The following is a 26511-nucleotide window of genomic DNA, read 5'->3' on the forward strand; positions in this document are numbered from 1 at the left end:
TATCATCCCTTTGTCAAGAATAGACATTAAGATTAAGGCAAATGGTTATAATGTCGAAAGAGGATAATTTAAGCTTTAGACCAGCACTTCCCTTTGACACATAAAAGGTGCGAAGCTTCAGAAAGAAAAACATTATAGCTTAGCTCATGCTGCGTGGATGGCGAATCATCTATTTCAAAAGCTCTGTGCTGAATTAACTGTTATTAAGATTCCAATGGCTAGGCATGACTAATTTTTTTACAACAGAAGCTTGAATGCCACCAGCTGAAAATCTGTCGACCTGAAAACCAAACCTTTCAAGGTTAGGACTGTGAAACATTGTACACCTTCTACACGTTGTACTACTTGATAAGCCATGTTGCAAGTGGACCTTGAGATTAGACTTGTATGTCTTGTATCAAAAAAATACAGCATTTTCCCAATCAACCTGAAGACAGGATACAGTTCAACTATGCCATGTCCGTTGAAATGTCATTTGGAGTGGCCTAAGAAAACAGTCCTGACATGCAGCCAGGACCAACATAAACCCCTCACTCTCTGAGCTGTCAGTATGGCCTCTCACCTAGGCCATGTTGCACCAAGCATGCCGTGCATGACATTTGGCTGCGTAATATGGGGTCTGATGCCAGATCTTCACTAGCCCTAAAGCACGGAAAGTGCTGCATAGAGCTTTTGGTCATGCACGGCTGGCTGTCTGTGCACGGCATGCAGCAAACTCCACGGCACTGAAGAACTTGCACTCGCCTTAAGCATCAAACTCTGGTCACATGCCGTGCACAGCATGCTGTAGTTGTAAGACCTGGCCTGCAGCCACTACACCCGTCCATTTGCCATCGAACCCACTTTGCAAGGACTCCAGCCATGCCCAGTTAGTTCTGTGTAGAATTTGGTCTGTAGCCTGTCTCAAAACCAACGCCTATGCCACCAAACTAGCCCTCCATGGTTAAAGGAACTTTGCAAAAGGCTTTGTTCAGAGGGTGGTGCGCTATCCCAGCTCCGCCAATCCAGCAGTAATAATACAGTGCACATTATTGAACTGCATTGTTTCTGCTTATTTTCACGTAATTTAAATAAATTTGATACATAATTTGGTTCTTCATGCCACATAATCTAACCATGTCAAAGGTGATTCCCATGGGGAAAGTGGCCCTTGACTTCCACTGCAATAGAGGCAGAATTGAGATAGAGAAACCCCTCAAAAGAGTAGATTTGCAATTATGCATTTAGTGCATTTATTTTTGTATAACCTCAGTCATGAATATATATTATACATTGATACATAACAATTATTATGCATTACTCATATCTCAAATCTCATAGGGGAGAGTATGTAGCCTTAAGGCTTGAGCCTTCGATCTCAAAGCTGGGGAACCGGGTTTGAGTCTCTGCAACTATGCTCAACATCCTGTGATTCTGGGCAAATCACTTAATCTCCCCGTGCCTATCAAAAATGAATGTGTCCATCTGCAATAAAACAGGTGCTCATGTAAAGCGCTCTACTACCCGACATCTTCGGGTCTAGCTTGTGCTATATAAAACAAACAAAAAAATATGTATATATATATATGTATATATATATCTTAAAGATAAGCTACTCCTGAAAAGGTGACGGCCCAGTGAGAGTGATTATCGGTGAAAAAAGTGCTTATGTGCTATGTACAGGGATATATACATGTAGCTGATATGGATAGTAGAGTGTTTGGAATAAATGTTCAGCAAGAAAGTATTGACATCCCCATCATATTAAAAGACACAAAGATATATCTTTAGACATATGCAATGAATAGACCCTCCAACTATGAACATGCAGTCCATCAGTGGACGTTATGAGTCTTTTATATACGTAATATGGCTTTGGAAACACATTCCAAGATGGCGCTCATGATGTTGTATGAGGGGTTGGTCCTATGTTTGTGTCCATGATTGAATTGAACTTTATTAACATGCTGACTGTTTGGTGCATTTGACACACTGACGAAGGCAGCACGCCGAAACGCGTCTGTGCAGTTTCCCCTGAATAAACCTTTCTGTGGTTTCAACATTCCTCCTTGAGTGCTGTGCCTTTTCTGAAAAGACAAGAAAAGTTTGAGCGCAATTTATATATATATGTTATAGGTGGAATGGGAAGTAATCCCAGAAGATTGGTTATGGACCTTGTATTTGAAAATCATGAACTTTTTATGTAAAATACTCGCATGCACGATCAGATATGACCCAAGGAGTTAAGAAAAGGGAGGGAAAATACAAGGGTACTATACCGATATTTTTCTATGATTTACTGTTTGAAGATGTTTATTTAAGGAAATATGTATTTTCTGGTACTAAACCTTAATTAGAAACTACAGATAGCCCACTATATCGAAAAAGATGAAAGCTAAAATTAGAGCTGTTTTTTTGCACTTTATCACATTAATTGCACAAATGATCAATGACTATAATTGATGTTATCTTTTCATAAATTTTCATCATAGAAACTAGGATTATTAATTTATACCATGTATATTCTTGTTTGTTTCATGGAACAATAAAGCACAAAATGATGAAGAAAAAAATGTGGATACACCTTTAAAAGGTGGTGTGAGAGGAACGCGGGTCATGTGACCAAGAACAACCAGGGTTGTTCGAAACGCGTTATCCTCGATCGCTTGCTGTGCCGAAATAAATATCTAAAAGGATTACGGGCTCGTCTGAATTCTGTTGGACTTACTGGAATTACGTTGTTTCGTGTAAAGATGGTGGCGTCCCTCTGACGAAGCCCTCACTCGCTGGCTGGGTGTCTTTTCCTTCACTCTGTTGATTACCGGTTGTCTTGCCCTTCGAGACACCCGCCGACACACAGAAAGGATATCCAAAGGAAACGTCTCTCATACAGATTGAGACGAATGAGGAAGAAAGGTACGTGAATGCTCGACTGTCGACAGAAGCTGGTAGAGAGGACCCGGCAACGGCTGCCCCTCCCTCGGAAGTCGACGTACTAGGACTCACAGACCGACATTGCATGAACTGACTGACTTCCGGTTCAGTATTCCATGACAACACTGGATATTCCTCCCGAGAGTCAGAGTGCGCGTGAGTTAACTAACTAACGATAACACGCGATTCCTTTAGGAACAAGGCATTGGGACTTCTCCCACCAAAGAAGTTGGTAGACGGCAGTACCAAGATGACGAGCGAGTTGATGAAAGAACGGGAAAAATCAGTCCAAGTCATCTTTCAGTCTACGAAGCCCGGAGGAGCACTGGGAGCCGCGGTGACAGCCACAGCAAAATCTGACACACCACAGGGCTATTAAAGCAAAATAAATCAATTGGAGAGACTGAAAAGGAAAGAAATAAATCGATGGTGGGAGGCTACCTCACTAGGCAAGTACCTGGAAGTTAACCGCATTCCAAGGGGCTTACGGATATTTATCATCCCAACGCTGTCAATACCCAAACCCCATATCCTGCAAAAATGGACAGAGAACGCGAACAACTGTTCCAGAGGGATGATTGAAATCCTGATCGAGAGCGCATGGGAGGAACACACTGACACAACCAAACAAATAGAAGACATCATGGCAGATTTGGGAAAGGAATCAGAACAGACAGCGATTGAATCCATATTGAAAAACATGGATGAGAGATTAACCCCTTCGATGCTCATGACAAGCTCAGCTCGTCATGAGGTACACCTCTCGTATACTCATGACGAGCTGAGCTCATCATGAACAATGGAAAAACCGATATTTTTCTATGATTTACTGTTTGAAGATGTGTATTTAAGGAAATATGTATTTTCTGGTACTAAACCTTAATTAGAAACTACAGATAGCCCACTGTACCGAAAAAGATGAAAGCTAAAATAAGAGCTTTTTTTTGCACTTTATCACATTAATTGCACAAATGATCAATGACTATAATTGATTTTATCTTTTCACAAATTTTCATCAGAGAAACTAGGATAATTAATTCATACCATGTATATTCTTGTTTGTGTCATGGAACAATAAAGCACAAAATGATGAAGAAAAAAATGTGGATACACCTTTAAAAGGTGGTGTGAGAGGAACGCGGATCATGTGAACAAGAACAACCAGGGTTGTTCGAAACGCGTTATCCTCGATCCCTTGCTGTGCCGAAATAAATATCTAAAAGGATTACGGGCTCATCTGAATTCTGTTGGACTTACTGGAATTCCGTTGTTTCATATATATATATATATATCTTAAAGATAAGGTACTCCTAAAAAGGTGACAGCCCAGTGAGAGTGATTATCGGTGAAAAAAGTGCTATGTGCTATGTACAGAGATATATACATGTAGCTGATATGGATAGTAGAGTGTTTGGAATAAATGTTCAGCAAGAAAGTATTGACATCCACCATCGTATTAAAAGACACAGCCCACATATGTTGTTTTGTCAACGTTTCAACCCCTGAGTTTAAATGGTTAGGGTCATCATCAGGACGTAAAATGTACTGGATGCACCAAAAACTTGGGGCAGGAGTAACACAGCTCAATAGAATTCCAAATTGTAACAGATGAAGTAACTTCACATCAGGTGCTACTTCCAAAAAAATTAGGTACAGTGCTGGATGTCTGTAGCATCTGAAAAATGAGCTCCTTCTCTGAATGTGCTCTGATAAGCAGCCTGTATTGAGACAAAATGCAAGACAGGTGTAAATCTTGGATGGCTTAGTCTTTGGAAAATATGTGTCTTAAACTGATTTGATCACATATCCATACCAACTATTATCGTCTGGTGAAGTCTCACCAGTCCAGTCCTCCTTTCAGGAATGTCCTGTCTTTCATTTCGTAGTCCTGGAGTTCTCCTGCAGAACACCAGGACTACGCACATGCACAAGCCGAGATCGCGGTTGAGGATCAGCAGGCCCGTACATGGGCTGATGGCGGAAAGATAATCAATAAATACCAAAAAGATCTGTACCGGGGCCCAGAAGAGACTTACAAGAGGAATAGTACAGAAAATTGGCAACTGAGTGCTTGAGGTACTTTAACCGATAACAGCCCTGAGAAAGTCACAGAGTGACATACCCCCGGACGAAACACATGTTGGCTGGCAGAGGAATTCAAATACAATAAAAAGAAAATATTGAAGAATATGTGACAAATGGAATGACTCATAATTGTGTTTATATGATATTGCATGTGCTAGGATACTTGTGTTCACACATAGAACAAAATATGACTTTGCCAAGATGACACCTGGCAGCCGGGAGTCATGACACTGCAAATGTAACTGAAGCTGCCTGTGCCAGGTGAGGAGCGCCGGTGATGGGACACGATGTGATGGCAGTCTTCCTCACCAGGGGATCGGAGAGTATGAGTCGGGGGTTGCCCTTGACATTGTGGACCTACTGGAAACCTGGGGACTGTTGTATGGTGGAGATGGGGATGACCAAGGCCGCTGAGGGGTCCAGCCAATGACAGGGTCCTAGGAATGGTGAGGTGGCCAGGGAGCACTGATTGCTGTTCGTGCTGAGAGTATTGGCAGCTTGGGCTACTGTGAAGTGGGAGTATGTAGGGAGAGCATCAGGCGATCTGTACATGTCTCCGTGAACCGGAGACAGAGCTCTTCTTTATCAACTGGATACCTGTGCACCAGGGTTCCCTGCACACACCGCTTTCCCAGGAAATCCAGACCTGCTCTGCCTCCCCTGTGCTAGAGCCATGACAAGTGGAGGTGAACGCAGGATCTGCAGCAACACACTCAAAAGTGACTCTGAGGCATCTTCTCTCTGGTGCTGCCACGGGGCCCCTCAGATTTCCTGGGCCTTGCTTTAACTAAGAGCTGAGCCTCCCTGAGTGAGGAGCCTGATCAGGAGGGTATTACTAGGACTGGCAGGGTTAGATAACCTGCCTGCACAACTCCTGGAGGGCAGCCGCGGTCGGTAGGGGAGTACCTGCCGGGGCGGTGACATGGGGAGGGGGAGGGGCAGGGTGGGGGTTAGTAATGTTTGGATAATGGAGGTTTGCAGGTGAGTAAACATTTAAATAAATCAAATGAATTTCATTGCACGCACTGCATTGCATTTGGGGATGCAGTGCGCGCAACGAAATTAGTGATCTGGTGGACTGGTTGTTCACTCGCTTGGGTCTAAATGCTGCACAGCTTCTTTCTTCCCATTACGTGTAAAACTTTGTAGAACTATGAAACACCAGTGATAGAAATGCAGGTTTCTAGGACTTTGTGCACATAATATAAACAGTATTCACATTGTGTCTACTGACATAACAAAGAAATACTTATATGTTACCTTTAAAGAAAATGTAATTTACGAGAACCATTTGTGTACTTTGGTCAAGAGTCGAAAGCAAATCCACAATTTTTCCATTTGTGTGTTTCTCAACATAATCATTTATCTGCTTCGTTGCTTCTTCATTTTTGCTAAAATCCGAAGCGAATGCTTCTGAGTCATAATATTTTTTGACGTCCTCTGTAAACTTTGGCAATACTTTTAGATTACTGTCTATGAAGAGGGCATTGCCCATGTTCAGCAGCAGTTCACTGTTGGGATTGTTCAACTCTTGGAGGAGATGGTGGAAGCCTGAATGTATTTCTTCCTCTGTGGTCTCAGTGAGATTAAATCTCAAACCGGCAATGATCTGATCGAAAGTCAAAGACTTGGCCCCAAGAGACAGCATGCCGAAGGCAGTGGAGATAGACACTGGTGAAAAAAAGAGATTATCAGAGCTTTTACTTTCACTGATCTGCTTGTAGAGATTGAATGCAAATTCTGAATTTCTGGCTGCTATTTTGTGGCAGGCCATGCGTTCCTTTCCTGATTGTTCATGTTTATTGTGATCATGTCCATCGTGAGGTTTATGATGGTGGTCATCTTTGTCATTGTGGTCCTGATGATGATCACAGTGGATGACGCCGTGAAGGACACTGATCATCAAACACAAATAAATGGCAGGTTTCATTTTCTTTTCAGATGCGTCTGCAGATAAAACAAAAATGGATCTCAGTTAGTTGTGTCAACTCTCCAAACAAAACAGTACCTCTCGGCATATTTAAATACTAGGAACTATCCTGAGTAGAGAACAAAATCTCTTCCCCAGCCCTGCATCTCCATCAATCACCAACAAAAGGACTTTTAGAATGTTACTTTGTGTGCTTATGTCTGTTTGGGTTTTGAGATATATCGTAATATAATTGATAGATAGCTCTTTCATTCTCCTTTCAATTAATTTAAGACAGGCATGCATACGTTTTGTGGTTACGTAGGGTCTTCTCCTGCATATGTCATGTTAACCAGATTGAAAAGACTAAAACAAATAATACGATTAAGTAATCAAACAATGTGAATTGAAGAAGGACTTTTCTAAACAATGTAATTAAAAAATATATATATTTTTAAATGTATTCACTCCAGATGGATCAGGACGATGCCTGTTGCAGTGTGATGGGTTTTATTAATTCATGCTGGTTGCCCCAGGAAAACAAATAAAATGATTGATGTTGACACTTTAAAATATTGGAGACTAGAAATGGTGACATCCGAACAGATCATGGTATCAAGGGTTAACATTTATAATAAACCCCCCACAGCATAGCTGCTGGAAAACTTCTTTCATTGGTTACAGCAATATTCTGGCCTGTGCTGTCTCTGCTTAGCAATAATGAATCCCTAATATTTTTAAAGCATCTGCTTTTGACGTGTTCTGGTACCTGAGGCATGTCTCGAACAGCATTATATGCTCTCATTAAAATTTGTTTTCCTTTTCTTAAAGACCAATTTTTTTTAAAATTGTTAACATGGGACTTAACCAGTACTTGGCAGACCACTACATTGTCTTTGAGAGAACCTTTAATAAACAGGGCACTCTCAATTGGCTGCCTATGTACAGAGTTATTCTTGTTTGTTATATGTGTATGAAGCTTGAGGAGAAGGTAAAGAATCCTCATCTCTACTTGGCTTTTATTGATCAGTGAGATGTGATTCCAGTAGCATCGACTTCTCTCATGAAATGTGTTTGCCAAAAATGTCTAGTTTATAAAAATTGATAAAAACAAATTTTGTTTCTTGAAAGCATTGTGGATCAGAAATGGTACTACCCATATATGAAATTAATAAAATTATGGAATTGTAAAGACCTCCTTGAAAATTTCATTTTTTGCAAACTTTCTCCAGTCACAGTTTGTAAACTTTATTCGATCATACGAAGATCAAACATGTATCTGAAGAAAAATATTAATTATAAAATACAGATGCCTTTCTTTTTGGGGCAACAGCTTAGCAGAAAATAGCCTTTCTCTACAGTGGTATGATTAAAGACTAAGACCTTTTTCTCCATAGATTGATATGCTCTTGCTGAACTCCATAGTATAACAGGAACAAAGGCGGACCAATATTCCAGAAAGAAACTTTGGGTAATTAAGATGTGCAACTGTACCGTGGTTCATTATAGAAAAATGTTATGTGTAAATCAAAACCTCCCAGATATGTCAATTACTGGAGCCACAACACATGTAATATTATGTGTACACTATGATTCACAAAACAACATGTGCTCTAAAGCAGTGGTTATTTACATTTTGACTTCTGTGGACTCCACTTAATCACTACTATGACCCGGGAACTGCCACTGAATCATTATTGGAATCCATGGACCCCCACTGAGAAATTACCGAAAAGGTGGACCATGTGTTAAGCATTTTTGATGATTTGAAGTGCAAAAAATACAGAAACAATAAAGACACGGGTACCCATTAAACAAATACACATATTCTGAAATATTGTATTTAATTCACAAACAAAAATAAAAAAACTAAATATTAATTTCAATAGAAAGATTAGAGTTTTTCTAAATTCAGTTGAAGCCATTCATTATCCATACATTCAGTCTGATACACTTGGGCTGCTCACATGAATAAATCCGAGGACACTAACTTAATTTTTGTCCTCCAACTTCAAATTACTAGACATTTACAGAACGTCTAAAATATCCAATTTTGCATTTTGCTTCTTGATTTATATATACTTTTCTATACTGTTAAAATGTTTTATTTTCTAAGCAGTTATGAACCCCGAGTCGGCTTTGCGGACCACCGGGTGTCCCCTGACCACAGAGTAAGAATCACTGCTCTAAAACCATGATACAGGGAAAAGTGGCACAAAATAATTTATGAATGTGCAAAGTAGTACTAAAGTTATCTTTCAAGTACTCTTCCATGCCTTTGCTAATGGTCTCTGATATGCCTTCCTCTCTATTAGTGAAAGTAGAAATAAGGCACAGTCCTTTATATTTGTACTAAATCAATATGACACTAACGTCCAAATTAAATTCTCATTTTGTATATTTTTGATGTTGATTCACAGATGCATGTATGTGTAAATACAAGACTACTACAGGAGTACTCTTTTGCGTACTTTTACATGCTTTTGTGAATCGACCTCTGTAAAGATGAAGGTAGAAATGGCACTGCAGAAATTCGAGAATAAGTGAAGGCATGCCTCAAGAAAATATGGAGAACAGAAAGCATGTCTATATTCTTAGATGAAAAACATCAAATATTTTTGAAAATAAGTAAGCTCTATTGAACAATTAGATCACAAATACTTAAATCCTTGAAATGTTATAGTGTTTCAAGCCATTATGTGAATTGGACAAATCATTAAATCAGAACTGAGGACAAGAAATAATTTTACTGGAAAATGTATTTGTAGGGGATCTCATAAAGTAAAAGAAACATTATGAATTTGGATACTTAAAAGAAAAGACTTTGTGATATCATACAAACAAAACTCTCAACGAGGTCAGTTATCATGGAATCAAAGTTTTAAAGTCTCAAGCAATCGAACAGCAGGCTCTGAAGTTAGTCAAAGACTTTCAAACTGAAAGGGCTGAAGCAAAATTATTATTTGTAGTAGTAAAGTACTCAAAAAACCAAGTAATTCAGACAATTAAAACCTCTAAGTACAGGGGGTTAATGAGCTGGGCACATGTCTAGTGCAATGGTTTCTGCAAAACCTTCCAGTCACAATTGTCACCAGTTTTAACAAAATGTTTCTATTTTGTCAACTGAACAAATACACCTCTGTACTCTCAAAAAATAATGTAATTGGTTTCCCCAAAACTTTTAAATAGGTATCATAAATCTCAATATTTTAAAAGTTTAAGAAACCCAGAGCCTGAAAACTCAGATCAATTCTCTATTATCTGAATCCTCTAAAAAAATCAGCATAATAGCCTTACTATTATTAATCAGTTCTCCTATATAGTCCAATAATAAACGCTCGGTCATGTATGATAACTGTACATTTCAAAACAATATGCTTGAGAGTCTTGTCTTTTGGATTGGCAGAACCTATACCATATCTGATCGATTAGTAACATATGCCTGACCCTAAAATTGGCTTGCCCAACATATGGTCTGTGAGAAAAAATGTGCCACACAGATACCCACCAATTAATGAAGAATGGAAACCGATCTGGATGGTGGCCAATGAGCATAACATGTGTTATAGCAGAGTCGGGGATGTCCTAGGAAATAGCATTAATTGGTGTAACTATAGAGGACGATGAGTAGAACGAAGATGACTGACTCTTTGGGGGTCGGTCCTGGGTCATTGATTCAATTTTACCCGAATTAGATGTTTACGCCTGTATACACTTGAGACTTTCCACTTCACACTTATACTTATTGTGATTGTACTGTGACTTGCTTCTTTACGATGCACATTGTGCAAATGATCCATAATTGTATTTGCTGTACACTGGGCAACTGCTCACTAACCAGATTACACATAAATAAATGTACCCTCAATGCCTACTTGTTAACTGTATCCTGATTGACTGTCAGAAGGCCATTCACACCTGCCTACTCTAGCACATCCTCCCAGTCTGCTTAATAATTATACATTGAGTAGGTGTAGGAAGGCCTATCACATTAGCCACCCATACATAAATGCACACCTAATCCGAGAGATGAAGCAGTCCCTCACACACTTTCTCCCTCCAGTATGCAGCTTTTCTTTACTGTATTCCTTACTTTTGTAGAAAGAAAATCTTTACAAGTGTTTAGAAGGCAGGTTGATAAAAGTGCATTTATAAAAACGAACTCTGTTATGCCAGAACTTGTGGATTTTGAAGACATGACAGACAGCGACGTGGATTTAATTCAAAATGCTGTGTTCTCGGGCATTTCATAATTGTTCTGCTCAACTCAATGCTACTCATTTTATCAACAAGCAAAGAATGAAGCCCTGGATAGATTCAAATAAGGCCTGGGCAAAATGTTAACTGTGATGATAAAACTTGCATAATGTGCATATTTCATTCTCTATGAAATTTCCAGAAATTTTGCACTATTGGTTTACCCTAATTTAAATCACAGAAGAAAGTTCACACACAAAGTGTGCCAGTCTTTTAGTGACTTTTTAAGCAAGGTATTGCTTCACATATGTTTCAACTTGAGATACTGCCAAAAGACATTTAACATATTTTCCACTAATATACCAAAAGTGTTCTGAACTTTCGTGAAAAAAGTATGCAATTTCACACTCCCCTAATTTAAAGGTGTGCCACACAGCATGCAGATATTTGCAACTCACATATAGCCCATTGAAATATTTCTAAAATCAGAACTTGTGAACTGCAGGTTATATGGGGTTTCTCCAATACCTGCATGAACCAATTGATCCATCTCAGTGGTTGTTAACCTGTGGTCTGGGGACACCTGGGGTATGCAGTGCCTCTTCATGGGATACCAGATGTTTTACACATAATAATAATGTTAAAATGATTTAATAAAGAAGGATTAATAAAGTATATACAAATAAAGAAGTGAAACTGAAAATGTCAAAACATTTCCAAATTTAATTGTGAATTAGATTCAATATTCCAATATTTGGGCATTTGTTTGGTGCATACATATTATTTGTATTTGCGTGTCTTGTTCTAATATTAAAATCATAGAAATTGCTTAGGTTAGGGTTCTCTGATTTTCAATAATGACTCAGTAGGGGACTCCAGATTCCAGTATTGATTTAGTGGTGGTCCATAGCAGTTAAGGTTAAGAACAGCTTATCTATCTCATTCGGATCAGATTAGGTTACATGAGGTTACAGACATTACTGTTCCTGTGGCACATTAACATTGCTACGAAATTGACGGTGGCATCAAGTTGCATGTAAAGAAACAGGAGTACACCTGCATTCACTGAAGAGTAATGCCGAAGTCTGGTCCTCAGTGGGTTTATGAGCTGAGAGTTGGCCTGAATTAGATACATCTCAAAGGCTGTCAAATGTCTATGCCACAGTGATATCCCCAAGCTGACACATAACTACATTCTCATAAAATACCTCGGTTTTCTATTTAATTGTTTATTCAGAAATTCTCCTAAATAAAATATATTACTTTTTATTCATCCAGTATTGAGCTTTATTATTTTAAAAAAATGTCTTGGAGGGAACCCCCCTCCGCAAACTCACCTTTGGCAGGTTACGATTGTGAGGCTCACTGGCTGACAAAATGCTGTAACCTGGCCCTCGACTTCAAAAAAGGCAGATACCCATGCCTTACAATGTCCATTAGAGGTAACTGATTACAACACAGGATAAAAACTATGTCAGGAAACTATAGTCTTGTAATTATATTAGATGCAATAAACAGGATTTCTTCATTATCAACTAATCACTATAATGAGTTTGAGCCCCATATAGAATCAATTTCTTGTTCATCCCTTTAAGGAAAGAATATGGTATCACCCAATCATTTAGCAAATCACTTATTCCTAGTTTCTCTGCTCAGCATATTTAGTTGTAGACAAGGATTTTGGGCCAGATGTACGACGTGATTCTGCATGCACAAACAGGTTTGCAAACCTGTTTGCGCAAGCAAAATCAGTGCTGGCATGTACAATTCCTAAATACAGAGTCACAATTTATTTTCGACTCCGTATTTATGAATTGCGAGTCGCAATTGCATCTGAAATTCAATGTACAAATGTTTTGTGACCATAATTGCGGTCGCAAAACATTCGCAAATTACCACCCTCTTCAAGAGGATAGTAATGGGGTCGCAGAGGGAAAGGGTCACCAGGGGACCCCTTCCGCTTTGCAAATGCAGTGGAAAATATTTTTTAGGGGGAGGCAGTGTCTCAGGGACCACTGCCTGTCCTTAACAAATTAAACAAAAACATTTCATTTTTTTCTTTTTCAAATGCATCCCGTTTTCCTTAAACGAAAACGGGGAGCATTGAAAATTTTTTTTTTATTTAAAAGCAGTCCAAGACATGGTGGTCTGCTTGGCCCAGCAGGCCACCATACCTGGGAGGGCCTGCCATTCCAAATGAGGCGCAAATTGCGAGAGGCTAATATTCATGAGCCTCTCTATTTGCGGCTCCATTGGGAATCGTAAAACAGTGTAATAATACTGTACATTCATAATAGCGCTTTGCAAATTGCAAGTCGCAAAAGAGTCGCAATTTGAGAAGCGCTATTTTGCACATCATACATCTGGCCCTTCATTTTGAATCTTTTTCCAATAAAGCCAGCAGGTTTGCTTTCTGTCCCCTTTATTTTTGCCATAATAAGAAAAGGCACCTGAATTATGGGGGCCTAGCAGAGCACAGTCCAATTCCAACCTGACTGCTTGAAATAGTATAGACATGTGTAACACTATTGCTTTCTAAGTGTATGCCTCTCACAATTTTTAGGCCAAAATGAATAAGTTAGTACCTTGATGGAAGATGCATAGATAACTAGAGATGTATTCCCTCATACCCAGTCATTCATCATTCTCATATTGAGAAAAAACAAACAATTAAGAATTAACTATACACACACAAAAAATACATATGAATACTGAACTGCAATTTTTCTAGCATGCCTTTATTGTTCTTTGCTGAAGAGAAGTAAATATTGGCCATATATAATACCATACACAGTAACATAATTTACTATTATTCATGTTTATGACTACCTTTAGTAGCAGAGGCGCACAGTTCTAAAGAGACCACTGTTAATAAACATCACACGGGTTTTACATGCACCTTTTTAACATTGTTTTGAATGTACTTTATGCATGAAACACTGTGGTGTCTTGCAACTTTGTGATTTGACACTTTCCAGATAATTAAGATTATAAATCCTTTCTAGTTTGTGCATGCCTAAAGAAATATTCCAGGAGATACCAGTAAGAAATCAGGTTATCAGTTGGGGAGGGGGTGAACACCTTCTCTACCAACAACCACAATCCTTCTTGGGGCAACAACAAAAGTCACAAATTAACCTGGGCTTAACAATCGTGTAGTTTGACACAAAAACAATCCTGCTAGTTTAGAGGCACTCTGTTAAATATTTCTGCAGCACACCAATAGTAATAAAGTGAATACACAACATAAAAGGTGTCCCACACTAATTTAGAAAAACAGCCTACAATGTAATAAATATAAAAAGACCAAAAAACAAAGGTCCAATCAGTAGAGCCCGTTGATATCCAATTTTAAAGGTTTAATTCAAAATAGAGGCAAGAAGCAGAAAGCTAACTGGGAGTATCTGGTTATGCTAGACCAGAACAAATTCATACTGACCATAATAGATTGCGGGCTGGATACAGGCACCAGATTAGTCTTGCTACAAATAAATGCCTTCACAAATTCCTGTGTGCAGAAATCAAAACTTGAGGTCTTCATAGGAGGAGCCCAGCAGTTGCCAGCCAAGGGTCCAGGACCAGGAGAGACACCAATTGGGTATCAAGATCTCACTTCAGCCGAGGTCAGCAGGGCTCAGGCAAGTCCAGTGTTAAGTCCAGGAAGTTCTGTTGCAGGTCCAGGCAGGGCCTGTTACAGCAGGTTAACTAAGAAGGTGCAGGGAAGACTCTGGTGTCTGTTGTGTTCTTTTAGTCAACTGACCCTTGTTGTCACTCAGCGTAGCCTGGGATGAAGGGAGCAGATCCAGCCTCCATTCTCACAGAGTAGGGTAGGCCCAAGGCAGCAGGGCAGTTCTCCAAAGAACAAGTCAGGCCTCAAGTAGGAGGGCAGTCCTCTGCGGGACAAGGCAGTTCTTCTTATGTAATGTCCACAAGTCCAGGAGTGTACTGATGAGTGATTCAGGAGGTCTGATATTTATAACTGGTCAACGCTTTGAAATGGGGGAAACCCCTAAATCTGGTTCTGAAAACGTCCTTACTTATTCTATCTTCCCCTGCCCAGACTCCAAAAGGGTTCAGGGTGAGGTGTCAAGTTCATTTGTGAGTGCTCTGGATGCCAGCCTTTGAAATGTAACTGAAGCAGAGAACAGCTCTGACCATCCCATCCTGGCAGGATGGCCGTCTTCCAGCTACACCCTATTGTTCACTGTCTGATCCCAAAACACATTCTAGATTGGGGAGGAATTAACAGACCCATCCAGCTGAAAGGTAGCTAGAAGGCCTCGAGTAGTTTAAGGTAGGAAAATTACAACTGTCTATAAGTAGCATTTTCAAAATTGTAATCTAAAATACGACATCAATTTGAGTTCACGCAGGACATTTCTACCTGCTTCAAATCAAAAGTTATCATTTAGTAAATGTAATATGGTAACACAGTATTATCCTATGAGAGAGATAGGCCTCACAGTAGTACTAACCAATTTAGAGTTGTTCAATACTAGGACATGTAAAACTCACTTTTTAAGTACAAGGCATCTTTCCTTATGGGCTGTTTAGAACCTACCTTAGGGGTAACTTATATGTAATAAAAATGAAGGTTTAGTTTAGGCATGGCAAAAGGTTCATTTTGCTAGATAGAATTGGCTGTTCAAAATGCACTATAGATTACAATGTCAGGCCTGAGACATATTTTAAAAGGCTACTTTTAGTGTGCGGCACAATACGTGCAGAAGGTCCACTAGTAGCATTTAATTTACAGGCCATGGCTACATGTTGCCCACACATACTAGGAAATTATGAGTGATTCTTTCACGGACTCACCAGCGCCTTGGAGCCTCGTGTTTTGCTGCTGCCCTGCAACGCCTTGCCGGACCCGCTGCGCGGGTCCCGCTGCGTAGCGTGACTGTCTTCGACCAGGAGGAGAAGGGGGAGCCTGTCCTGCAAATCACCATCAACCCTTGGACACCGGCAGGGCTGCGAGCTGCCTAACAGGGACTCCAGTGACCAGGAGTCCCTGCGTGCACCACCTGTGGCCGCTCTCCCTGCCGGCACCGCCCCTGACAAGTGGAATCAAAAGTGAGCGTTTTCCCTTGCCTTGTGGGATTCTTTCACGGACTCACCAGCGCCTTGGAGCCTCGTGTTTTGCTGCTGCCCTGCAACGCCTTGCCGGACCTGCTGCGCGGGTCCCGCTGCGTAGCGTGACTGTCTTCGACCAGGAGGAGAAGGGGGAGCCTGTCCTGCAAATCACCATCAACCCTTGGACACCGGCAGGGCTGCGAGCTGCCTAACAGGGACTCCAGTGACCAGGAGTCCCTGCGTGCACCACCTGTGGCCGCTCTCCCTGCCGGCACCGCCCCCTGCCCTCCCCTATTTCTATCGGGTAGGGCACCCGCGGCGCGGGAGCGCCCGGGAGCGACCGGGGCGAAGACCGGGCAAAGAGCGGGCCGTTTGAGGCCGTTCGAGGACTGAGTGGACTGGACTGGGCCAGCCCTCTAAGTCCCAATACAAGGGCTCCATCGTTATCACTAGATACCATGTCATCCCGGGAGTATAAGGAAAGGGCTGCAAAATCAAAATTAAAAAATGGAACCCTAGACGACTTCATTACCAAAACTCATTCTGCCATAGATAATGAGATTGCCAAAATGCAACGTCGAGTTTCATCTGAACTGGACGCTGCAAGGAGGCTGTCACAGGAGTTAGCTGCGGCCAAAAAATCCTCTTTAGGTGCCATTGCCTTTGCTAAAACCCCTGACCGTTCCACCGGCCAGCCACTGAAACTGGTTGAAACAATTGCAGACATCCACCAGCCAACTGTTCCCACCACACCCATACCAAAGGAGATCTCACCATCTCCATCATTATCCCCTAACTATTTAAAAACATCTATGACTGGGTTAATAGAGGAAACGAAGGAGTGTAAAAAAGGTGTGCAGGTGTTGGGTTTAAAACTAATATCTACAGAGCAGACTGGAGGAATTCCTGAAACCAATCAGCGAGGGCCATACATCAAAAGGAAGCGTGGTAACCAATCATCATACGCTAGGAAAAAAGTAAAGGTTGCAAAGTCCCAATTATCCACTAAGTTTCCATCTTTGTCCCCAGCGATTAATACGCATCCTTCTGACCCCATACCAGAGGTTGATGTAGACTCGCTGGCGATAATTCAAGATAAGGACAAATTGACAATTGTGAAGGAAAATAATGAGGGACCACTTTGTGTTATAAATGGGGAAGATGTTGAATTCCTGACTGTAGTGTGGGAGACGCTTAAAAAGCTTTTAAATCCCTTCGAGGATAGATTAGCACAGATAGGATCCCAACTCTCCAACATTGAAAAGAACTTCTCGCATCCAGGGAAAAAACCTCCTTGCAAGGAAGATAAAGATCTAATGGTTGGATTCGAGAAACTCATGAAAAGTACACTGAACCCCCTGATGGAGAAAACCCAAATAATAAACTCAAAATTAGATCAACTGGAGTTTTTAACATCTAAAAATACCGCCCTATTGGAGAGTTTGGTAGGAAATAAAAAACAACCAGTTATCACTGTTGGTATGACTAACAGTAATAATACCAGCTTAGGAAAAAAGGGTCCGAAGACCAACCCGATACATCAATCCCTACCTGTAACACCTGTAGACTCTAGTGGTATTACTGTTTGTACCACACCTTGTGCAGTACCAGCACCCTTAATAAAAATCAAGCAGGGTAATACATTAGGCCATAAGCCGAATAACTCGCTGGTGGTAACAACACCGGTTAATACATCTGTGCCCGCTCCGATTAACACTGAAGTGAAAGAAACTCTGTCGAGCAAACCACAGGCCCCTAGTAAAACCCCATTACAAGGTAGACAGATCTATGTAAATATACCCCCGGAGTCTGCCCCTTACATGGCAATCCTGACAGGTGTTCCATTAATCCCAGAGAATAAATATGAGAAAAACGAGGACCTCTTAAATAAAACAAAATTCTGGCTAAATACAAATAGGCCATTGACCGAGGATACTGTTACAAAAATCCTAAGTGTACGGAGGGTCCCCTGGGTTGGACCAAGTAAAAAAGACCTGGAGGGTGATTGCATCTTGGTAAACTTTAGAGATAATTGGGTCAAGGATATCATTTGCAGTAAAGCTAGGTTTGGGAGGATGGGGGATATACAGTGTGTGGGTCTTGAATATTTCTATCCCAACCTCTATCAGACTATCCCCGATCAAAATCCCTTCCATCAAGGACATAGCACAAATGGTAGATATCAAACGGGTTGGACACATAATCTGAATATGAATCAAGGCCCGCATCACCACTATACCCCTTGGCACTAGACAGTTCACTTCATGGGGCCACCAAGTATGGGCAACTTTACACAAGTCCCTTATAACCCACGAAGACCAAGGTTTAGGGGCACAGACTATCCTGGTAGGTTCCCAAATAATAACTACAACAACATCCCATTGAGGAATCGCTTTGACCCTTTAATGAACTTGGATGAGGTAGACTGACTACCACCCAGGATCAAAGACATTGCACCATCCACTATGAATGGGGGAACGAATGAAGAACCCGGGATATGCATTGATGATGATGACCTAGTGCAGGTAACTCTTGAGTGCGATAATGTTAATGCTGGATACCTGCAGATGGGGACTGTTGTTATGCCAATGGTTAACATCGTTAAGGGCCAGGATATGAATAGGTTACCATTGCTCGAACAAAATACCACTGTTGTAAGAGATGCCTTGGGAAGTAATCATGGAACACAAGGGCCTTCATCACTATCGTTGATATCTTTACTGTCCTGGAATATTTCCGGAATAATAAACCAACTAGAAGATGAGATATGGTTAGACTTTGTGGAAGCCCATGGAATTCTGTGTTTACAAGAGACATGGTCTAGGACTGCCTGTGACATCGAGGGCTTTCAAACATTTGCTGTCTCAGCTGTCCCATCCACATCGGGGAGGGCAAAAGGTGGAATAATGACAGCGTTGTCAACAAAACTACAGGAGCTCAAAATCTCGATACTGGTAGAGACAAATTGGTACCAAGTGCTGCTATTGGAACATCTTTTCCCTGAATCAGTGTTACTAATTAATTGGTACTATAACATCTTTAATGTATATGATACCTCAACAATTCAAGGTTTGGAGGATGCTTTGGGCAAAGTCCGTAGTAGGCACCCTTCTTCGCCCCTCATTTGGGTTGGTGATTTTAACTGTACATTGTGTAGCCATGGAGGATCGAATGTATGTGGTCTAGAGGATTTGAACGCCCAGCCTCTAAACCATTTTAGGCATACACCACAGGGGGATGCCTTGAATAATATTATCATCACAAATGACCTGTGTGTAGTAGACCCCTGGTCTCCTCCAGACACTCTACATATACCAACTTTTCAGGGTTTGAGGGGGGAGATGAGTACTATTGATTTTGTTTTGGTATCGAGTACCTTTCTTAAGTATGTGGAAAAGTTGGAGGTGGTGGCAAATCCCACTAGTGATCATAACCCTCTAATGTTATCATTGTGGGTGCCAACAAAAGAACCACCAAGGACTTGGGAACAGCCGATCAAGTATAACAAAAACCAGGGTGTTACTCTAAAATGGGGGCAGGTAAATGTGTCTAAACTGGAGGTAGATATTGTTGTAAATTGTAAATCTGAAATAGAATCATGTTTAGCACCAGGATCTGACCCAAATAAGGTCATAGAAAGTTTTGAGAAGCTGTGTTGCCATGTAGGACAGTGTTTAAAAAAACCCAAAGGGAAGGGAGGCCAAAAGGCTTTTAGATGGTTTGACTCCGTGTGTTCTGCCACACATCGATCATTGAAATTAGCTCTGTGTCAAAAGCCAAGAAATAAAGAGCTTGTAAGGAGCAGAAGAAAGGCTTATAGGGACGCTATCACAAAAAGAAAGCAGGACCTGAAAGGTATGGCCTGGGACGATCTTGAAAAGGCAGCAGAACTAAAAGACAGTAGGCTCTTCTGGGAGGTTATCAATCGTCCACTTTTTAAGAGTGATAACAAGGAATCTATAGTTATGCAGGTCACTGCTGAACAATGGGTTCAACATTTTAGTACGATTTTTAATCCCAATTCTTATGAGATAATGGCAAGCATCAAAGGGACAGGGGACCTGGTGTCACCTCCCTCGGCTTTGACCCTCAGCTCTTCAATTACATTGACTGAGATTGAGGAAGCCCTAGGGAAAGGAGCATCATTAAAACCCCCAGGCCCAGATGCTGTACCCCTGGATCTCTTTAAGTCCAATGTTAGTCTGTGGGCACCCATTTTATTGAATGTTTTCAAAGCTGTAGTGGTTGGCCGTATTCCTGGCACATGGAAGGAGGCAACTGTAGTGCCAATCTTTAAAAAAGGTAATAGGTCTGATCCACGTTGTTACCACCCGATCTCTTTAATAGATGCCTCATGTAAAATTCTGGGCAGGGTAATCTTGGCGAGATTACAAAGTTGGGCAGATTCTACTGGATTGATAGTTGATTCTCAGGTATTCACCTGTTACAACGCATTTTTTACTCCGCACTACCACTACAACGCGGGCATTACAACGCATACCGTTACAACGCATTGCGCTGGGGGGCGCTCTAGGATAAGAGGTAAGTTTAATTTACTATCCAACACCTTCCCTAGGGTCCACGGGGACTGGAGTTAGAATAGTAAATTATACTTACCACTATCCAGCACCCCAAAGCGCTATGCGTTGTAGCGGTATGCGTTGTAAATACCGCGTTGTAATGGTACGCGGAGTAAAAGTATGCGTTGTAACGACATACATCCTGATTCTCAGTATGGTTTTAAACGTGGAAAGGGGACAAATGAGCAGTGCCTTAATCTCGCACTGATCTTGGGCAAGTACATGAAGGCCGAAAAATCTTCTGTACATCTAGCCTTCATGGACTTGACAAGCGCTTTCGATACTGTTTGTAGGCATAAGTTGTGGAGGATGATGAGCGATATGGGCTTTGAGGAACCTTTAGTCACATTGCTCCGTAGGTTACATGAAGCAACAAATGTATCCATCAGATTTGGCACTGGAGGGGAAATAACGAAATTGATACCTTCCACTGAAGGTGTCCGCCAAGGATGCATCTTGGCGCCTTTCCTCTTCTTAGTTTATACAAATGGATTAGAACAGTACCTATTAAATCTGGGCTGTGACTTCCCAAAAATTAATGGTAAAAGCATTCCCATGCTTTCGTATGCGGACGATACTGTCCTAATGACATTGACAGGAAACAGCATGCAAGTGTGTTTAGATGCATTTAACAAATTCATGCTTGATCTCGATTTAAAGGTAAATTTTGAAAAATCCTTTGTAATGTCTTGTGGCCCAAAGGGGTCATCCATTAGGAAGTTCATGGTAAACAATCGCATAATTGGGAAAGTAGGAAATTTTAACTACCTTGGTAATCTACTTGATAGTAAACTAAGTTGGACACCGGTAATGAAGGTCCGAGCCCAGAACATGACAAGGGCGATAGAGGGTATTTTCCGCTTCTGTAGCAAATTGGGGCAAAAGCACATCATGCATCTAAGAACCCTTTATACCTCAAAATGTTTATCTGTAGCTACTTACGGGGCAGGGGTGTGGGGGACTGAAACGCCTGCTGTGATACAAGTGGTGGAAAACAACTTTATAAAAAGGGTCCTATCAGTTCCAAAAAGCTCCTCAAACACTTTCTGCCACAATGAAATCGGCATGGTCAGCGTTTCCGATACAATCCGCTTGTCCCCTTTACTGTTATGGGGCAAAATTTGGCAATCTGAAGACCTGCAACTAACTAAAGATATCATCATTGATTGCATGGCCCTAGAAAACTCAAAACAGATCCCCTGGTTGTCTTATGTCTGTAATATGTTAAACAAAATTGGACTTAGTTCCTATTTTTTCAACCCTGAAAAAATCGAGGGGAATTATAAGGTGGACATAAAGGCAAAGTATCTGAAGTCACTGAACCAGCCTTCTATGGATAATGTATAATGTAATTGATAACGGTATTGTTAACGTCTGTAAACCCCAACCACAGTTCTATTTAACATTTACCCTTAACGTGCAATGGTGATTCCCTTTAACAAGGTTTAGATTGGAGACTCTTCATTTTTTACTTGCCTTTCCGAAACATTTTTTGTTCTCTGTATAAAGAGATAAGACTCCGGTTTATTAAACCAATCCTGAAGGGGAGACAACCTTGCACTTATAAAGAAGGGTACGAATATTTATCATCACTATCCTCTGTGGAAATCTGCTGTGCAATGTTACATTTCATTAGAATCTCATTAAAGATTAGGAAGAATTATGGGTAGCACCACATGTATAGAAATTTCTTAACTGAAAATCATTTTTCTGTATTTTCTCTTATTGTTATCATCATGTCTTTTTATTGGTATAATTGTATTTTCAATTTTGCATCCCTTTTAACACTATGAGGCAAGATGAATTGTATGTTCAATACTTTTATGATTCATTTTATGTATCGAATAAAGTTTTTGAAACTAAACGAAAACGAGTTCATTTAATTTTCAATCAATGTAAGCCACTTGCAACATGTTAAAAGGAGTGAGCAGAAACACTTTAGCACTGGTTAGTAGTTGTAAAGTGCACAGAGTCCTAAAAGCCAACAAAGATGTGTTCAGAAGCCAGGAGAGGAGAAGGCAAAATGTTTAAGGGGAACTTTCTGAGAGGGCTAAGTCTAGGAATAAACATGTGGAGGCAGAGATTAGCTATTTGACTAGAAACTGTTGGATATTATATGAATGTAAATGCTGCCCGCAGCCATGAGGAATCCTTGCTATCACCAGCATCTTCTGTTAAATGGATTGTGGCATCAAATATGCTTGTGCATGTATTTGACCCATTAGTTGCAGGTTCTTCAAATTATTACACTTGCCTCTTCTTACTTGTATCTTCAATCTCAATTTCTGCTCCCTTGAAAGGTTAAATAAACACACATTCATATAACTGTTTAGACAAACCACTTGATAGAGCTGGAATCTTTCAAGACTAAACGATTCACTTAATGGAAAATGAACATGTCAATGCCAAGCCAAACCCCACTAGTGAAACTCATCAGTTGGATTTATGATTAAATTAGGAAAAGCCATTGAGTAACATGAGGTTTACTAGTCACTTTTTAATGTATATGCTATGGTGTAATGTAATGGTGGTATTATTGAAATCATTAGCAGACAGAAAGACAAATCAATTTAATGTAGATTGATTACTTACATAATTTCATGATTTCCAAGAATAGAAGGATCAAAAGATGTGTCCATAAACATTTAATATAAATATTTGTTCTTCTTTGGTTTGGTATTTTTCGTAAGATAGGTTAAAGGGACATTATTAGTTGTTGGAATTGGCATTATTTGTGTTTCTAGACACCTTGGAGCTTTTCTTCACATCTATTGGGAAAATCTTATTCCTGCTCTTGCCCACAACATTTTTCTGCACTTCATTTCTGATTTCACTACCTATACCAGTCAGTTTCTTACTTTTATATCCTGTAGTGTGCATAATTTTGAATGATTGGCTTTCGAGAAGCTTGACTTTTCTTTTTCTACATTACTAACCCTTAGTTTCCTTTTCAATGTGTGATTGTTTGAAGTATCCATCCCTTTGCCTCAAATAGAATGCATTCGTTTTGAAGAGAAATGGTCTCAAATTTGCAATCTTCTGAAATGTCACCCATCTTTTGTCATAGGTTTGCCAACTCTAAAATTGGGTCAGGCACTTTGACTACTGTATTATGCCCCAAACCTTTACCATTGTATCCCAATCCTCTAAATGGTAAATTATGATTAAGGGCCTTAGTACGAGTTTGGCAGTCCGAGTGCCCGAACACCGCAGCTGCCAGGAAACCCGCAATTCGAGTGTGTATTACATTTTTACTGTGGTGACCACGGGCTGGCTGCACAGATTTTGCAGAGGTGGTGCTTATTTTTCCACATGTATTAATGCCCGTGTAAGCGGTTAAACTGCATATGTGTCAGATGCACACATATGTAGGAAACGTGGAAAAATGCCACCTATCCATTGTCAGGGCCAGGCCCAAATGTGGGCACTTCAGACAATGGGTATATGGTATGAAAAGGACTCACCAGTATATCACCACAAACAGGGTCGTAATCCTTTAGGTGAAGATGCTGCTGTGAAGGGGGACCTGAAGAAAGGGATCCATGTTAAACTGTGACCCTAAGAACCTGAATGGGGTTACTACGCATCACAAATCCTTTGTTTCTGCCGGCTTGAAGCTAGCTGTCTCACTGCGGCAGTCAGCTTGTGCATAAGCCAGTCAGAATATCAGTAGGGTTGGGAAGAAAAAACTACTGAAGTTACAATACCAAGACACTTCAAAGAGAAATCAATTTCCATTTTTATAAAAGACAAAGACATGATCTATTCATAGAGGGCAACCTCTACGTTTGACCGTGATAGTAACATCTTCTTTAGGATAATATAAGTGTAATTGACTAGGGTTGCTCCTGATGTAATAAACAAAGAATAGGTGTAGTTTATCAAACTCGAAATCTCTGCTTAGGATAAACTTAAAATAGATTCAATTATACGTATTGGAACCCCAAAGAATAATGTTTTTTCTATATTTATCATAGATAGTGAGATACTTTCAGTCATGAGGAACAGTGTATTTTCATGGCTAAGAAGAAACAGCAAGTAATAATTTTTATGAAACATAATGGGAAAGAATTTAGGTCAGTGAAATCCTTTCTCGTCAACATAATTTGTTGTGGAGTATAAAACAGGGATGTGCATGGTATTCTTCTCTGTATTCTATTTTCATAGAACCTCTAGCTTAAAAAATATGGGTTGAAATACTTTTAGCATAAAAAAAGAGCACAAGTGGGCTAGGGTGTAATAATCATCATCAGAATGTTAAATAATTCCTCCCTAATGGTACAATGGACGATTAGGACGCCAAGTACCTTCCCATTGTAATTTACCACTTTCACGTGTTGCACTCCATAATTGTAATCTAGCCGAATCATTGCAGGCCCACTCCAGAGCATGCTCAATGTTGTTTAAAAGTTTTCTTCACACTCCAAGGATAGAAGGGTCCATATGATGGAACTCCTCAGTCCCCTAATCCACCATTGAATCACATGAGATATCCCCCTACCAGAAGTCCGGTAGCCTAAGGGTGCCTTGGTTAGTACCAGTATAATACAGGAAGAAAGAAAAATGCAGTTTGTGGCCAATTGGCAAATCATTTTTTAAATGTAATGATTCACATACTTGTGTGCGGTCTTGAGAAGGCCCTTTTGTTTTAGGCTGACATATGTCGACGTTTATAACAAGAGGAGTTCTAATCCTTGAAGAAACAATACCAAGACGTATTTGTTCAAAACATGTGACTGTTAATAAATGGTTCAATCTTTAATTTTTCCATATGGAGATTGAAGTTTTGTCTTGGGTGTAATATGGACACTAAATACGTGCAGGCACCTTTTGGGCACATTGATTAGAAGGATTGTGTACCAAGTAAATGAAATACAGTGATCACACATATGCTGTGTATTGTGTAATGAAATAAAATGGTAAATTACCAACTCTGACATAGCTTCATTGTCTTAAATGTCAGCTATAAGTCTGAGCCAATACATAATAATTGGTTCACATTTTAAATATGCATGTTATATTGATTGGTTTTCATTAGTGACTAATCTGCTATTGTTGATTTAATAAAGCTATGTGTTAGAATCTGCCTTATGTGATGGAGGCCCTGGCTATTTGTGGCAATTAATATGCAATTGCAGTTGAGAAGCATCAGGTGGGAAATGCGTATATTCCTAAATGACCTGAAGTTTACATCACTTAATACTGAACAGTTTGTCAGGAATTTTTCAATCCCCAAAAAGGCCTCTGAGATTACATTGTTTCCAGTGACTTTGATGTATACCAGACTCTTTACACTATTATCCAAATGAAGGACCTATATTGTGGAATTGTACCTAGTACCTCGGAAATGCTCCTGGTAGCGCTTCATTCTCTCAGTTAATGTTTGAGGAATACCATGGACTCCATTGATGTGAAGTTAGTGGGTATTCTATTCTGAGTGGAACTCTGATAGTTTATATTTGACATTGATTTGATATTATAATACAAATTGCCAAAGCTGTATACTATAGGACCATTACAGTACTGTGAAGCATAATGTCAGATTTCATCAAGTTTTAGGAACCATTGCTTAGCGATAATAAAGAAAGTAATGTGAAAACTAATCTATCCTATATATCATTAATAGGCTGGGATCCCAACGATTTTAATATGAACTCTTTATTGGTGTGCTCTGCTCTAATTCTAGCCAGATTACTGAATTTAATAACTGGCTATGAAGGGAACATTTGCAAGTCTTGGAATGATGGCACAACA

At 40.2% G+C, this 26511-nt stretch overlaps 1 protein-coding gene across 1 annotated transcript in view; it reads right to left on the reverse strand.

The window, feature by feature from the left end:
* Positions 1 to 26511, reverse strand: part of LOC147690126 (alpha-1-antitrypsin-like) — a 136835-nt gene that overhangs the window by 67469 nt on the left and 42855 nt on the right. Inside the window, exon 2 of the mRNA XM_086937727.1 lies at positions 6259 to 6945. Within this exon, the coding sequence (XP_086793853.1) occupies positions 6259 to 6928 (670 nt within the window). The 5' untranslated portion in view covers positions 6929 to 6945. The remainder of the gene's footprint in view (positions 1 to 6258; positions 6946 to 26511) is intronic.

The sequence above is a fragment of the Lissotriton vulgaris genome, chromosome 9, assembly GCF_964263255.1.
Source record: "Lissotriton vulgaris chromosome 9, aLisVul1.2, whole genome shotgun sequence".
Taxonomy (NCBI): domain Eukaryota; kingdom Metazoa; phylum Chordata; class Amphibia; order Caudata; family Salamandridae; genus Lissotriton; species Lissotriton vulgaris.